The sequence below is a fragment of the Corapipo altera genome, unplaced genomic scaffold (genome assembly GCF_003945725.1).
Source record: "Corapipo altera isolate COAL_440 unplaced genomic scaffold, ASM394572v1 51, whole genome shotgun sequence".
Lineage (NCBI taxonomy): Eukaryota > Metazoa > Chordata > Aves > Passeriformes > Pipridae > Corapipo > Corapipo altera.
The window spans coordinates 3,108,104-3,125,792 of NW_020884892.1; the positions used below are offsets into that span (position 1 = coordinate 3,108,104).

The 17,689-nt window shown below is 37.3% G+C and overlaps 1 protein-coding gene across 3 annotated transcripts in view; it reads right to left on the reverse strand.

The window, feature by feature from the left end:
- Positions 1–17,689, reverse strand: part of KHDRBS3 (KH RNA binding domain containing, signal transduction associated 3) — a 98,921-nt gene that overhangs the window by 47,604 nt on the left and 33,628 nt on the right. For all 3 annotated transcript variants that reach the window (XR_003528051.1, XM_027645682.1, XM_027645683.1), the window contains exons 3-5: positions 12,853–12,969; positions 8,380–8,526; positions 1,977–2,116 (exon numbers count right to left, since the gene is read on the reverse strand). Coding sequence is in view for 2 of the 3 variants with exons in the window: in XM_027645682.1 (XP_027501483.1) it covers positions 1,977–2,116; positions 8,380–8,526; positions 12,853–12,969 (404 nt within the window). In the remaining variant the exon portion in view is untranslated. The remainder of the gene's footprint in view (positions 1–1,976; positions 2,117–8,379; positions 8,527–12,852; positions 12,970–17,689) is intronic.

Here is a 17,689-nt window from a genome sequence, read left to right on the forward strand (position 1 = left end):
TCTGAGGGCTTTGCTTCAACTTCTCCTGTATATCTCAGAGATGCTTTCTATTGAAACTGTTCTATCGAACACTGAGACAAAGCCTTTAAAGCTTTGCTTCAACAAAAGTATTACTCACTGAAATCCATTTCTGTTAAAAAAGAATCAGAGTATTATAACTGAGTTTGAGATCCTCAGCTCAATGGCTGTAGAATCTAAGTAGCAACAGCACTGAATTTCATTTCAGGAATATGATAACAGCTTCAATTTTAGGGCAAAAACTCTTAGAGTTTAAGACAGGCCTTGAAGCAAGGACAAGTCAAACAAACCTATATCCTTTCCCTTTTCTTTAGAACATAAATGAGAAATGGCAATGACAAAACCACAACCTTTTACTGTCATATCGAAACCAAAGACTAATAACACTTAAATTTACCCTGAAGATAATTATTGTAGGCCAACTATGAGGCATACTGTGAACTATGTAACAGCATGTATCTCTTACTTAAAAAATGCAGATTTGGAAAGATAATTTCCCAAAATCCAGAGGATAGAACTAGACATGTTAGAAATGCAGTACTATAAAAAGTTATTTACATATGCACATACTAGGTACTAGCAGGAAATTAGTTATCAAGCTTTAGCAATAAGATCAGACCAAACAATTTCAGTATCCCAGAAATAGCTGAAGGACATGAAAAATAAAACAAACTTGAAATAGTACTGCAAATGTATCTGTAGCAGAGCCATTACAGGCATCTACGGTCAAGTTACAAACAGTTAAGAGCTGAAACAAAATTTGCAAAAAAAAATCTCCAAAATCAAATGAGGTCTCTAATTTGAAAGTACTTTTGTACTTTTAGCTGATTACAAAAATAAAGAGGTGAAACTTGGTATATAATTACCGCTACTCAGAACATCAAAATCAAGAAAAGCAGAATATATATATTACACAGTATTGTTTAATACAAGAACAAAACTTTGTTGATTGAGAGAAATTTTTTCTCACAGGACATGACTACAGTACGTATAAATTCTTGAAATTAAGATTCACTCGGCATTGCATCTGCAATCATTATCAGGATACATGTAACTAGGCAAAACTGTATAAATGGAGTATTTCCTTAGTGCTGGTTCTTCTAACATGCTTTTATCATGAGGTAAAACACTTCAGAGTATTATATTTTAATTATTTTAGAAGCTGAAATGCGAGTTTCAAGTTGCAATAACAGAAACTGTAGCCACAACTGAAGAAAACAGTTTGCTATAGGTAACAATCACACTTTGCTGTTGCAACCACAAACTCTGTACTGTAACACAAACAGTTATGAACTTTATTTAGCTTTTGTTTTCACATTTCAGGACTCCAAGGAGTTGAAACTGTCATCTCAGTACTGCAAGGAAGAAAGGGAACGCTGGAGTAAAAGTAAAACATTTCCTATGACAAAGAAAAACAAAGCAAAAGCAACAGACTTCACCTATTCCTGAAACAAACAAGCACCACTTTTCACAAAAGTAAGTGCCACTCAGACTCCAGAGCACTTCTCTATCATTTCATCATGACTATGAAAACTTAGCAATACAGTAAAAAAGGAATACATATATTCTGTTCGAGATATTGTATGAAATTCATATGTCAATCAAGAGAGATTTACCAGTTTTTCAAAGCAGTGAACTCCACAGGGCCCAAAGACAGACCCCACATGCACCTAAGGAGTAACTCAAGGTTACAAGTCAAGATGCTCACAGTAAGGTTGAACACCTTGGGTGACGTACATCACTTAACAAAGGCAGCATTCAAATGCCAAGACAAAATCCAGCACTATTGTTAATTTAGTCCAAACTCATTAGACTACTAATAAAGTAAGGTTGTTTCCCCAATTTTTTTAAACTCTTCTTTTGGGAGTCCTTCCTGTATTTTACTGTTGTACTCTGGGGGAAATTGTGTTTCAAGGGAGAAACCTAACATATGTACATACCAATGAAATTTCATTTACCTGGACAAAGCAGGAACTGGCACTCCTCTTGCTCGAATAGATGCTTTTCCACGAACGACTGGAACTTCTGCAGTTTCTGAACCACCATTTAAATATGTCAATTCTTGAAGCTGTGCCTGTCTGATTTCGTCGTTGTAGTCCTAAAACAGGGGGGACAGAGTGAGAAAAAAACCAAACTGTTCACCCACCACTCCCAGCAAACACTGCTCCTGAAAGTTTCCTCTTAAAAAGTTGAACATCCTACTGAAAAAGTTTAACATGCACAATAAGATAGGAGTATTACTCAGTCACAAAATTATTTAAAAATTCTACATTTTAACTGCCATTTTTGCTCAGGCATGTTTTTCTTTCCTTTTGCATATTATTTCTATATAGCTTTACCAATTAAAATGCTAATGTTAGAATGTTGCAGAGATAGGATGAAACAAAAAAAATCAAGGTCTGATATTCTGAACTGAGATCTCATTTGTAGCTCCAGCTGTAGAATTACTGTGTGTTAAGAGCAGGAAAAATCCCAGTACCTGGTGATGCAAAGGAATAAAGTACACTGTTGAGAGTAGCCCATGAAAATGAAGGAATAGATTAGATATCCACACCTTTAAAATCAGGAGTTAAAGCATGAACAAGGACATTCAGTCAATACACACACACAACATTATCTACAAAAGAGCTCAAAAATTAAATTCTATAATATGCATCAGTAAAGAAGTTGAGGACATATATCTTATTTCTGTCTGCACAAAACCTCCATTCTAAAGGTTTAGCAAAAAGAAAGCTCAAGTTTTTATACATGGAATTAATATGGTACTTGTCAAACACACAGCTTTCAGGGACCTTGAGCCAACCTCCAAAACAAGCACATCCCACAGGAATAAAAAAGATGCAGCACTGAACACTTGAGCTACACATTTTTCTATCATTTATCCTCTGCTTCAAGTGAGCCAAAAAGAACATACCCATAAAGGTGAATCAAAGAAATATCTTAGTCAATGTGCATACATATAAACTATCAAGATATTAATAAGTCTTCCCATAGGAATGGAGTGATACTTCTGATACAACAGCCCTTACCTTCTGGAAATCCTCCCATCTCAAGAAAGAAGGTTTGTTCTAATACTACCCATTTTTCAATTCAATTGCAAAACAAAGAATCTGCATCTAAATACAAATCTGAGTTTATTACATTTATTCACTATACAGGTACCAAAAGACTGTCAGGAAGTCTTACAGACAATTCTGAAACATAATCCTGAATTGAAAGGAGATTAAAACTTCCATGAAGTCAAATATCTCAGTTATCCTTGAAGCATTCTGCTTCTCCTAGATTTCTACTAATAAAAATAAGAAAGTTCTCCTTCCAATGCCATTGCTGAAGGTAGTGACTAGTGTTAAAAGTGGCACTTAATAGCATTTTGTCCAAGCTGTCTTGAACAGGTTCTGAAATTTAACTTCAATTGCCCATCTGAGATTATCTCCTATTTAGCAGCAGAAATCAACTAGCAAATATGAAGAAAAAGGTCTCAAAGACCAAATTAACTGTTTCAAATGGCATAATTGAAGCTTTTGAGAAACCAATTCCATTATTAAACAGTTGGGACCCAATACTCAACCAATCCATTGCAGGGAATAGACTAGAAACAGGAAGCTGAACACTATTCTGGCCAACTAGTGTGCAGAAACCTATTTTATATTTGTTGCTGGATCAGAACTGTCTACGAATGCAAAATTCTATGGAATGTATGGAACAAAACTTTGATCTTGACAAAAAATGCCAAGGAACTGTACCACCAACATACAGGTACCCAAGTTCTGGCAGTATGTATCAGAGATGCTCTTCATAACTTCTCCACAAAATGTCCTCTTCAGAATTCGATTCCCAGAAAAAATACCCTTGATTGTTTTATATTAATTTCGTTTAATTCCTTAGCAAAGATGTGACTGGGTTGCCACTGTGCATGTTGGGTCCTTTTTCTACTTTTCTCCCTGATGCTCTCATTTTCCTGCAGCACATTACTAGCACAACAGTAGCCTTAGGTCACAGACAAGGGCTCCACTGTGCAAAGCACAGAACAGAAAATATGGCCCTTATCACACATGCCAGAGGCAGCAGGAGGATATGGAGCGAAGGGGCAGTACAAGGAAGCCACGATAAGCAGCAATGTTAAACCATTAGACTCTGAAATGGATTCTTCAATTAAAAGTAACAGATGGTCAATTTATGAATACTCTCTGCTGGAAAACAGTACAATTCAAGTCAAATTAAGGTGACAATCTTCTTCTCACCTAGAAGAAGGACATGGAAACTCTTCAGACTGCACTCCTCCTCTGTACAGCTTCAGCAGTGGCAGCACTTGAATTTCAGTCTAATGCTGCTGCTGAATTTCAATTGAACAGATGTATTCTCATTGTATGAATACATTGCCATTCTGACTAAATGCAGTCTTCCACAGATGTGGAGGGTGTATGAATGGTTACATCAAGACACATGTAAGAGATTTACATCCCAGACAGAATTACTTACATGATCCAACTAAACAACATTCTTTTAAGTTTTATCTACAATTTTTATCCAGGCAGATCAACAAACTGGTAGCTGCTCTCCTTGAGATCACTAACTTAAGATCTTATTTTGATCTATCACTCAAACTACTAGCAAAGACATTGTTTTTATATAATATTAGGACAGATCCCTACAAAACCCTTTGCAGCTTTCCAAAACCCTCAAGTAGATCTTTACCCTGGCAGTGAGCAATCAACTGTTACCAAGTTTCCAGCTACTTTTTTTTTTTCTTTACACCTTACAGTTATTTGCCAGGTTGCTTAAGGAAAAGTCTGAGAGTTTCCGAAGGTCACCAAGCTCATCCAAATGCCATTAAATGATATTTCATGACCACATCATACAAACCCAATGTGCACAAGGTAAACAGACTACTGGAAAAATTTGTGATTTGTCATTGTAACTGCTAAATATTGTTCTCTCAAAGACATATCTTCTATACTTTGCTTTAAAGACAAGGAAAATAATTCTGGCAGCTAACGGTAAAGGAAAATTAGTGCTGCAGCTGTCAAAGGAAATGGCAGCCACTACTCAAAAATGAAGCAATAGTCTAAACTAATAAAACCCCCCACAAAATAGACTAAGGCAAGTTGTAATGTAGAAAACTGGAGTAATCATAGAATCACAAAATGGTTTGGGAAGGAAAGGACCTTAAAGGTCATCTAGTTCCAAACTCCCTGACATGGACAGGGACATCTTCCATTAGACCAACCTAATGGAGGTTGCTCAGGGTCCTGTTCAACCTGGCCTTGAAATCATGGTATAATTCAAGAACCAGGGAGAGGTGAGGTTGAAAGTACCTGGCTTTTTGTCCTGACAGAAGTAATTCTGAGATAATTAATATCAAGCACAAGACTCACCAATATAATAGTCAAACAGGGTGCTGACCAGAGGGTGTGGCCGTAACAAAGGGATTGGCTAATTTAAAGGAAGACAAATAATATACTTGAAGTCAGAAGCCACAATTCTACCTGCAGAAGACTGATGAGAGTTAAGGTGACAGAAGTACAGCCAAAAAACTCCAGCGTTTAGGTTTGAGTTATGCCAATAGTTTAAAGGAAATTAAACCACCGCAGCTGCTTGAGGCTGAACTTCAATGCAAAGGTGTTTAACTATGCATCCAAAGATCCAGTAAGAGAGGCTGAAGCATTTTTGGTATAGTCATCTACCACAAGGATATTTTGTGTCCTGCATTCTAGCACCAAATGTGATTTTATCTTCAGAACTGACCTGAAAACTGAACAATAACCATATTCATGAAGTATGGCCAGCACTTAAAACTGCAGGAAGGCATAGTTAGCTTACATTGTAAGGAGAACATCAATTATGATCATAATCATATGTACTCATAGCAGGACTTGTCTGAACTAAACCAAATAATTTCTTAAGAAAACCACTACAGACCTCATAGAAAATAAAATCAAGTTGCATTCACCACTAAATCAAACAGTAGTTCTAGAGAGGAAAAAGCTGCTCCTTATTGCTTCCTTCAGTGGTTGCTGCAGGGGGGGCCAGGCAGAAGAGATTAAGGCATTTAGAGCCATTCTGATAAGATTACATTTGAAAAGCCAAAGGGAAATTAAGACAGTGTTGGCTTGAGCCCATAGTTCAGAAAAGATTACACAGCATCAGTTCAGTTCAGTACAATAAAGTGGCAATGATCAAAAATGGAGATGGAAAAGTGCACACCCAGCGAATGGAATTGCTCATTATCAGTCTGTAATTCTCCTGGCTTAGTACAGTAACAACCAGGTTTTGATAAGCTTACTTCATTTATGACAACATTAGGGAAGTCAAGCCCAATGAAGAAAAATAAGATCTCTGACGAAAGGGGGCAGGGGGATCAGACACATCCTTACCTCCAGCACATGCAAAAGCAGTTATCGAACTGAGAATATTTCCACCTATAAAGAAAGTAGCTGTTTGCTCACTAGAACAACCAAGAACTTAATTCTCCCTTATCTCTTCACACCATTAAACCGCGAATCACGTAAATACAGTAACCTTTGACACTAGTAACCTTTGACAGCCCAGCATTCCTAGAAATACTCTGTTGAGTATCCTCTATCTAATCAGTTAGGATGTTTGAATAATAGTGTGCGTATTTACCTCTTTTCGTATACATCACAAAAAAATGCATTTGGAACCTGTAGACAAAGTTACAATGTGGTGCTTGATTCTTTATAACATGAGAACATAATGCCCAGGACATCTCTTTGGGTTTGGATTGTCTCAAGGTGCATCTACATTAATGTTATTTCTAACCAGGATGTATTCCTAATGAACCTCCTCATGATCATCACTTCTTTGGATCATGCCATGGCATAGTATTGGGGCATATGAACTATCTTTCATACAGACAAAAACAGGTCAGAAGAAACACTCCAGGAGCACACAAATCCAGTCACCTGGGGACTTAGTTTCATACAATATCTTGAGTTGGAAGGTACCCACAGGGATCTCTCAGTTCAACTCCTGGCCTTGCACAGGACAACCCCAAGAATCACACCATGTGCCTGAGAGCAATTGTCCAAATGCTCCTTGAACTCTGTCAGGTTTGGTGCTGCGACCACTTCTCTGGGAAGGCTATTCCAGTGCCTAAACACTCTGTGTAGTTACATGGATCTAAACTAGGTTAGGTACAAACTACCATCCTCAAAATGCACACAGGAGCACTGTTGGGTCATCAGCACCAACTGCTCCACCCTAGAATATAGCTATCACTTCCATCCAACAGGCTGCAGTGGCTGTACAACAGACATCCCAAACTGGTCCCCAATACACCTGCACTGATTCCACTCAAACATTTATATACTGACATATGCCTTAGTAAAGTTTCCTTAGCCAGGTCTCCCACACTTCCAAGATGTGACACAAATCAAGACACTTGGATAACATTTCCAGCAGTAAAATAAACAAAAGTTGATGTACCTTGAGAAAGTTTTGCTTTCTATATTCATTCCTTTCATCACCAATAAAGACTGAAGAATGTGCACTGAAGAGCTAATAGTTAGGAACTTCACAGAGTAACATCACCTCAAGTGTCCCAGCTTCCTAAGACAGGTTGGATTGACCCAAGCAGTTTAATACTGCAAAGCAGTGAAGCTGATCCTTACATGAGAAGCAAGTAAAGTTGTCTTCTGCAGAAAGATGCTAGAAACCCATTACTTAGATATATCCCAAACCTGGAGTACAAACTTGTACTGGAAATTGGATCTCATTTTGTACATCCATACATGGCAAGCTGAAGTATATACCAGAAGACAAGTATAACTCCAATATCACTAGTTTTGTAATAAAACTAAAGATACGAGATAAAATTGTATTGATTCTCATCACTGTACACTAAACCAAGATCACGACTGAGAAGTACTGCAACTTCAAATTCATTCACTCTTAGTGTAACAGAACCCTATGTTGACGCTTCCCATGTGCCAAGAACATAGAAAAGCCCCACATTTTACACGTCCTCACAATTATTTTTAGATTTAGATATTTTGCACATGACCAATTAAGCAAGAATGAGTTGCTTTCTTACTACAGGTCATATCATGAGATGAGTGTGTGGACACTCGTGTTACAGATTCACCCTTTAACTGTCTATATCAAAATGAAAACTATTTGTAAACATCACCATTTCTTTCACAAATGAAGGAAATTAAGCAACATGACCTGACCAATATTGTGCACTGTTCATAGAATGGTTTGGGTTGGAAGTGACCTTGAAGATTAACTAGTTCCAACCCCCCTGCCACCTCACCCCACCAGACCAGCTTGCTCAGTTTTAGAGATAACATTTCTCACTCAAGACTACCAGAGTTCTCATTAAAAAAATAAAATACTAACAGGAATGAGGAACTTCTTGATTTCTTCCAGTGCATGTCCCATTCTGGCATATGCTTCTGCAGGTGGAGCAAATACTTCAATTAAAACATGCAGGTCATCATTTAGGTGGAAATACTTTGCCTCTCCACTTTTTCTCAACTCTTCCTCCTAGAAAATAAGAAAAAAGGTTGGGTTTATACCTTCTTGTTTTAAAACATAGTAATGCAAGTATTAAAGCTGTTCCAGAGGAATTTGCAGACACTATTACCATGTTCAGATGTCTACAAATAAAGTAACATGAAATAAGACTCAACTTCTGTTCACATACAGAAACTGTATCAAAAGGGAGAATGCTCTCAGGTGTTTTCTCAAGTGCACTAGTTTCACATAGAAGACACTGAAAAACAAAAGTCAACTTGAAGCCTCTTTTCTTAAAAGTAGAGTCTCCAGAAAAAGGTTTGATCTGATATTCCATAAGAGCAAGATTCTTTTACCAAAATTATTTCAGTCTTGGTATTACTACACTGCTCTGATACTTATTTTCTGTTCTCACTGAAATTTCTATCCCATGAGAGCACAGAACTGTGCTACTTGGATATAAAACTAACAGCATATGAGATAAGGGAAGAGGACATTAGCAAGAAGAGTTCACTGGCTATTTCAGAAGAGAGTTTATTTCTTTTATCCTGTTTCACCCAACCCACTTCAATGACTGAGAAGCTCTGAGTTCAGTGTAGTGGAGCAGAGCTCAGTTCTCAAATACATTCACATACAAAATGTTCACAGAGTGAAAGGACATAATTTGCTAGTCTCTGATGGGCTGCCCCTGTGTATCTGACAGGTCCAAGAGATAAAACCACCATTAGAAATAATTTCATTGCTTTACCAGATAGCATTACATCAAATACTTACCAATTCCACTGTCTAAAAACCTGAAGCTCCCCTGTAGCTCACTGTCTTTAGCAAGCACCAGGTAAGCACTTCACCCTTTAGATTGCTACAATTATAGCTGCAGTGATAGTTGAAATCTCTTCCACTGCACACCCCTTAATTATGGGTTGAGGTTTACATGTGACTTCATTTCTGCTTCTCATAAACAATGTTCCTATTATCATGATTCATCTTTAACTATGAGGATGTTTTAAAAAAGTCTAGTTTGCCGTTAAAGCACCTACAGCAAGAATATTAAGAGGTCACTCTGCAGGATTAGACTATCAGCAAAACCATTATTTTGTCAATACAAGTAACAGATCTTAAAAACAGGAAAAAACCTAATATAAACGTCACAGCTCACATATTTATTTTCAATGGGAACTGTTTCTCAAATAATTTAAGCACAGTTACTCAAAACATGAGGCATTACTAGCACTGGAAGCTAGTTGTTTTCATCAGTTGAGTTCCCTACATACTTATCTTTTTGGCACACACCTGCATCAAGCCTTCCCTGTTCCTTTTTCCTAAAGGCAAAAAAAACCCTCCCAAAAAATTACTGTGCAGTTTGTGCACAAAATAGCGCTCAGAAACTTCCCTTCTGTGCTTATCAATCAACCTGCCTGATAACAGTAATAAGCAATAAAAAGTTACAATTTTCTGTGAACTTTTAAAGTAATTTTATCCTTTTTTTGCAAAGTTCACTTTGATTAACATATATTTTTTTTTTAAGTTCTGTAGTATAACTTGGCAACACTTCCACTACTTCCTCAATTACTTGCAAGGCCAGAAGTTGGACTTTGATGATCCATGTTCCTTCTAACTCAGGATATCCCCTGATTCTATAAGCACACTATTCTCCACAGCTCTTAACAGCACACAAATGAGAGTGAGCTCACTCACTGGCTTATATTTCCTAACCTTGGGGACATTAATAATACATTAAGTATTTCAGGTTTTCTTTTATTTCCCATGACGACCAACAAAAAAGCCACAACTTGTCCCCACTCCAGTATCCCCCTCTGACAGCATTTTTAGTTCCCACAAAATCCTCTGCCTGCCATCATTTGGCAGTACCTGCATTGGCTTGGTTTGCCCACTGCCTGTGGATGCTGCTTGGCTGGCCAAACAGGCATTATTTTAATTCTACTGCCATGGGGATTTTAGAGCTGCTGAAAGGATGAAAGAACCAGATATGGAACAAGGGAGATAAAAGACAACAAGATCACCACATCCCTTTTTAAAATCTGTCCTTTAAATCTCCATTTTCTTGCACCAAATTTATCACACCAAAGAGCTCAACCTGATTTAACTTCAAGTTTCAGTACAGACACATCTCTGCAGTATTGCACTCTGGGAGCCCTATGAGAAAGCTTACCCCACAGCAATCTTACCCTATTTGCTTTGTACCTTGTGCTCCTGTATTTCTTGGTATATCTTCATGGTCCAGAACAAAGCAGAGTACTAGGACTGTTTTACTGTACCTATTTTTTCCTAGACAACTTGCAAAAGGTAGTGATCTTTGCTACATTGTATCAACCTTTCACATAAATTTTCTTTCTTCCATAAGCCTTTGAGGTTCTTTTAAAATTTCAAAAACCTTAAAGTAGCATTCAGAAATTTAGCTTAGAGAAGTCTATGAAGCTCACTGCCACCTTCCCTCAGGAAAGAGGTAATAATCACTAGTCATCTAAAATTGGTCATGTAGCAGTTAGAACAGTATATGTCCAGAAATTTAGGAAGATGTGACTCAGTGCCCTTATTAGCCACTTAATTTGAAAAAAAAAATTACTTAAGCAGTTTTAGCTGGCATCACAATCACGAGAAAGTCAAAAATTTGGACAATTTCTTCATTACCAAAGGAAACAAGAGAAGTTCAAATGATACAAACATTTAAGACTCTTCTCCAGGATTCTGAGGCCCAAGTTAGGATCTGAACTTGTCAATTTGAGCTTCTGCTTTTATTCAAAATAAACTTTTTTATGCTGCAGAACCATTAAAAAACAGAGGCTTTTCTACTCTACATGACATCGCGTTTTGGTATAGAAACACGTAATGCAGCAACAGAACGTCAGTTTGACACAGTCCACAAGGAGTGAGAAAGCTTACAAAGTCTCTCTTAAACCAGAATCTGAATACTTAGTTTGTCATCCTTAGAGCAAGTTTAGTTTATATCTTTTTCTGGTTGAACTAAAAGGGTGGTTAAGCATTGGAACAAGTTGCCCAGGGAGGTGGTGGAGTCACCATTGCTGGAAGTGTTCAAGAAATGACTGGAGATGGATGGCACTTGGTGCTATGGTTTAGTTGGTAAGGTGGTGTTCAGTCAAAAGTTGGACTTCATCCTGGAGGTCTTTTCCAACCTTTGTAGGAGATTCCATGAACTGTCAAATTTCCTCTTGAAGGTAGTAGCAATATAGTTTTCAATAACTCCTTGTGAAACACTTGAAGTTGCATTAGTTGTATCTCTAGATTTTCTAGCCTTTATTATGGAAGAATGTATTTATATACACAAACTATATTTAGCTCATTTATATTTAATAAAAATATTTAAGAAGTAATTAAAAGGAAGAGATAGCCCAAGTTTTACAGAACAGAGTAATTTATGGACTCTGATTAACTTCCTGATAAATACTCTATAGATCACATAACATTTATATTTTGCTGACGGAGAAATGTGCTAAAAATTATATAGTTTAAGCAATTCAGTAGCCAGCCACTATGTCCCTCTCTATATGCATGTCAGTCTTCATATCACACAGTATTTTTAAGTTTCAAACTACATAACCACATAGGTATTTCACTTGAAGCCTATAAAACATGATATGCTGAAGGTAAGAAATATGTTCAATGTTTTTATTCCTATCATTAGGGATGTTCCAATTAAACAATGCAGTTTACTAGACATGTGACATCTCCTTACTGATGGACACTTACCTGCTACAAATTTAGCCAGAGATTTAGGTAAAGAGTGAAAGCTACTACTACAAACACCTATAAGCTAAAGATTTCTGTTCTGCTGTTTACTTTGGCTCCACTATAACCAAATAGAATATTCCCACAGAAACAGTTGCAAGTTGTCAACTGTTTAAAATGCATGTCATCTCCAGAGCTGTGAATTTTTCCAGTTGTATTTTAGCTGCTTTCGTCAGTTATTTTATTTTTGTTTGGAAATGCTATTAAATGTTACTAAATTTAAAGGTTAGGTGTTATTTTATGTGAAAATGTTTGTTAAAAATCTATTTAGAAGCCAGGTTCCCTCCAAAGTGAGAACACTGCCATGTTCACTTGGGCATTGCTCATTATCAGTTGTATGAGACCAATGCAAAATGTGCCAAAGTCCACAGTTATATCCTCAAAGCCCACAGTTTGGGGGGACCTAAAAACAATTCATGGTAGCTATAAAATACTCAGTGAGAACAGACTCATCAGAAAACAGGTCCCATCTACATGTAAACAATACTAGGATCTCCTATACTTTTCATTTGTTCCAATTTCTGTTACAGGGTTTGTTCCCCTCCTCAAAAATTTAAGCTACAAAATCCCACTGATATACTGAGCTCTTACCTTTGTCTTGTCTCTCATAGAACCTTTTCCCAAAATAGACATTTTTGTCAGTGTTTCTTCCTGTAAACGCTTTAGAGAATTACCACGGGGGCCCAAAAGTTTTCCCACAAAGTTGAACTGTAAGAAAGCAAAAACATTAGATTTTTAATCATAAATTAATATGCAAAATGGAATACTGTGCTAAAACAACAGGTGCAAACAACAATTAGATGATAAATCAAGACATTAAAGTACAATCATGTAGCACAGTTAAAGGAATGTCAGTGGCTCCATCAGAGAAACACAGAAGTACCTGAACTCAAAGATAACCTGGTGTCTACTACAGACTGCCAGATCCAGGGGAACCTGTTGGCAAAGCTCTTCTCCTCCAGGTAGAGGAAGCATTGCACCTACAGGCTCTTGTCCTGCTGGGAGACTTCAACCATCCTGACATCTGCTGGGAAAACAGCATGATGACCTGTAGGCAATCCAGGAGACTCCTGGAATGGATGGAGGATAACCTCCTAACTCAGGTAAGTAGACAGTCCTACCAGAGGAGATGGGATACTGGATCTGATGGTCAGCAGTGTGAGTGAGATAATTGGGGACACAAAGACTGGAGGCAGCCCAGGCTGCAGGGATCATGCATTGGTGGCATTTGCAGTCCTGTAGGACATGGATCATGTAAGGAATAAAGATGGACCCCTGGACTTTAGGAAAGTATACTTCCAGCTCTTCAGGGAGTTAGTCACTGGGATCCCCTGGGAGATTGCCCTTGAGGATAAGAGAGTGGAACAGAGCTGGTAGATTGTTAAGAAAGACTTGCAGAGAAGGCAAGAGCCAGCAATTCTCAGGAGCAAGAAACTGGGCATGGAAGGCAAGAGACTATCACAGCTCAGTAAGGACCTGCTGGTCAAACTAAAGGCCAAGAAGCAAATGCATAGACAGTGGAAACCAGGACAGGGTACCTGGGAAGAGTGTAGAGAAGTCTAGTTTTGTAGGGATGGGGTGAGGAAGGCCAAGGCTAAGCTGAAACTGAACCTGGCAAGGAACCCAAAGTAACAGAAAGGGCTTGTACAGGTATGTTAATCAGAAAAGGAAGGTCAAAGAAGGTGTTACCCCATGACAAACAATGATAGAAAAGTGGTAACAATGGATTAGAAGGCTGAGTTTTCAAACTGATGTGACACAATCATATCAAAAAGACATCACTATACTTGTACCCACAACTAAAGAGGAAATAGGCTTAAGCTTTGTGGTCTCAAATTTATGAAACAGTTTGTAAGTTCTTTAGTTGTCCCTCTAAGAGCCAGTATGGACTACTTTGACCTGCCTATTCATCTAGAGTAATTTGAAAAGACTCGATAAGACTTTCAGGCAGTAGCAGCCCAAAATCCTCGATTGCTACCCTGAAGTGCTGACGGAAAAGGCCCAGCTGTATTCACCCTACAATGCAGAAAGTCTACAGCTCCAACTCATTTCCTTCAGCTTCAGACAAAAAAGGAAAGCAAGCATTAAAAGCCAACTAAATATGACAAAACCTTTTTCCTCTTAGCAGTTTCATGTTCAATTCCCAATAGGGACATGAGGTAGGAACAAGATACAATTGAGCAAATGGCTTACGCATGTTTATAATCCACAGAACCTACTAAATTTAAGGCTTTGCATGAATTAGTCTTCTGAAATTATCAGGCCACAAAGAAATTCTCAGGTAATTTCCTTAATTTCCTTTTTTATTAGATATATTCCCTTTTTTTTTTCCATATAGCTCTTAAGATACAGTCAAGGAAAACATTCATCAGAAAGATTGCCCAGGAAAAAAGTAGAAATCTCCACTGCTGAGGATATTGAGGACGCCGGGCCAGTGATGAGGTCCTGTGTAATCTAATTTACAATCGTTATTTCAACAGAAGGTTGGCCCAGATGTTTTCTAGACATCCCTTCCAACTTGGACTTGTGATTTTATTATTTCTGAAGGTCTAAAACTAAGGAAAGCAAATGAATTTAGACTATTTGTAACAAGTTTGAACTTCCAGAAGTCAATAAGTCCTTGGCAATTTCTTAAATTAAAGGAACCTCAGTTAAGCTCAAATGAAAGTTTTTGTGTAGTGGAACATCACCTCAGTTTTTTCAAGCATTACTTAGGATTACTTATGTTTACTTTAAAATATCCTTATAAGTTATTGAGAAGAAAAATAAACACTTTTTATTCCACCTGTATTAGTTCTTTTAAAGCCAAATAGTTTAATGTTGCAGAAATCTAAAACCTGACCCATGGAAATCTAAAAAACTTTAATACCTCCAAAAGTTGTCATCTTATCAAAACCATGAAATCTCTAGAGCCAAGGCCAGACATAACAGCAGTTATACAAAGAGCTGCACAGATGACATGTCCTAGACATTTAATGAACATAAAAATGCATTCTGAGATCTACAGAACTATTCTTTCCTGTGCACCAGGGCTTCAAATATTAGATTTGACAAGTCTGAAGCATAAGAAACTTGTGTTGCAAGTCTGAAATTCTGCTGATTTGAAAGCACAGTACCTCCAGGTGCAGCTTAAAAACACAAACATTAAAGGTTAGTAAAAAATGGCTGACAATGCAGTCAAAGCATTTTTATTCCCACAAAGCTAAAAAGCTTTGGAACATTTCAGTTGATTATTCTGTAAATAAAACTCATTTATGATATTGAAAGAATCCTTTCAGAAGAAAACAGATTATTTACTTTGGACAGGTACTGCATTTTGTTAAAACTATTTGTTTATCTCCCTTTTACATCAAATTGGAAACAAAGATTTATTTTGAAATATTTCATAGATATAGAAACAAAAATATCAATCACGAAGTTATTAGCATTATTTATACACTGCTTTATCCCCAGCAATCAAGGTGTAGGACTCAAACCTAAAGGTACAAAACCACCACTCAGTAAGACAAATTTTAATTTCAAAACTAGCAAATCCAGCCTGTCTGCTGGTGAAACAGCAGCAAATAAACCTGGCAGATCCAGGTGAGCTCATGTACAAGTTTCATGGGTGTTTCCCATGCTCCACATTTAGGGTTTATTTGCCCCAAGAGCACAAGAAAAAAAGAACACATTCAGGTCTGGTGTTCAACTCTGCCTTATAAACTATCTCTGAATTAGATGCACTGGATAGTAACAAGATATCTGAGCAGCTCTGTTCAAGTCAGATCAGTCACAATCACTAACTCTGGCTCAGAATCAGACATGACAGACTCCCTTCTTTACTCACCCTTCTCAAGTACAGCACAATCACCTTCAGACTGCTGTAAATACCCCAAATTGCCCTTGAGTTCACTAGCATCAGCTTAGCAGTGTATTGAAGCAGTCCAACCATGAATGTGACTCTACACTGGATCACCTGTCTTAAATCAAGGATTGTCTCTGCATTAACACGGCTTCTAATGTATTAGGTATCAGGATATTATGGATGATGGCATATAAAACAGGAGATTAAGTCCCCAACTTAAAGTTGTTTCTAGACCAGGTCTAAAGGATATGGTAAAAATACTATCAAGCAAAATTACAGCAAAGCTTCAGGCATCTTTGCAAAAACAGTATCAAGATGCAGATTAACAGACCTGGAAGGAGACAACTCGATAAAATGAGGAAAATTACCACCCCAGCTAAACTTCAAGTCAAACACTACTCCACTATTGGTAAATGGTACCCTCTGTACCATTACATCATTACAAAATATCACCAGATATACATTAGTTTGAGTAAAGTGATGCAAGATTTAAGGGGTGTTCCTATTCCTAAAATCTGTGATCACTGAAAGCACATCCACCTGTCTCTACACCTCTGGTTTACTTTGTGGGTAAAGATACACCATGCAGTGCAACAGCTCCTTCTCAAACTCCTGAGACATGGGGTTTGACATCTCTTGACCATGGTGCCCATTAGCCCACAAGTACTTGTTAACTACAGCAAAAGCAGGCACTGATTTCCCTTTTACAGATTACCTTAAAGTGTTGTATAACTAAAAAATCTCCAATTTAGAATACATTTTTAATAGAAAAGACCTTTCCAATACAAACAAGAAAAAACCTGATAATAAGGTTTTTGTTTGAAAATTATGTCCTTTCTTAGCTATTCATAAATCCTCATTTTAATAGGCATTTTTGCAGATATTGTACAATGAAGATTATGGACATCACTGCTTAGTACACAATTCTTCAGAATCACCAAATCAAAACATGACTTGAACAGTTATCTAGAGATTTGTTTCCTTGCTACATCACTGCTTGAAACTATTCCCTGAAAACACTTGTGGAGTAATAAGTGATATCTCACATACAAGGGATAGATTCTCTTCACAAACACTTGATCTACTATTTCAGAAAAAAAAAAAAAAGAATTAATACCAGTGCTACAGCATTTTAAAATGTATATATTACAGAAAAGGGGATATAATGGAAAAAGTAATCCTTGTTTATCCCCACCAAGGCAAGTCTGCTAAGAATGGTTCATCCAGCTTAAAATACTTAGTGAAAGTATAAATGCTTGACCAAATGCTTCCCTGTAAAGCTCTAAGCACTCCATTGTCATTAAAGCCATAGAAAGCTTTCTTGACATATTAGTTTTCTGCAATGGTTCCTCTGTGACAAGGTCACTAGAAAAAAATAAAAAGTTAATTTAAGATTGAGGGCTTTCCCTTACAATGACCTGAACCAAGGAAAACTTCAAGGTTTTTCCTATTGATGTAAAAAAGATAAGGTTTCTGTAGAAAGGTACATATTCCCAGCGTCTACATCACATCACAAGTTCCTCTCCTTCACCTAACATAGCAATAGGTCTTTAAACATTTATTCACAACAGAAAGCTTGATGAA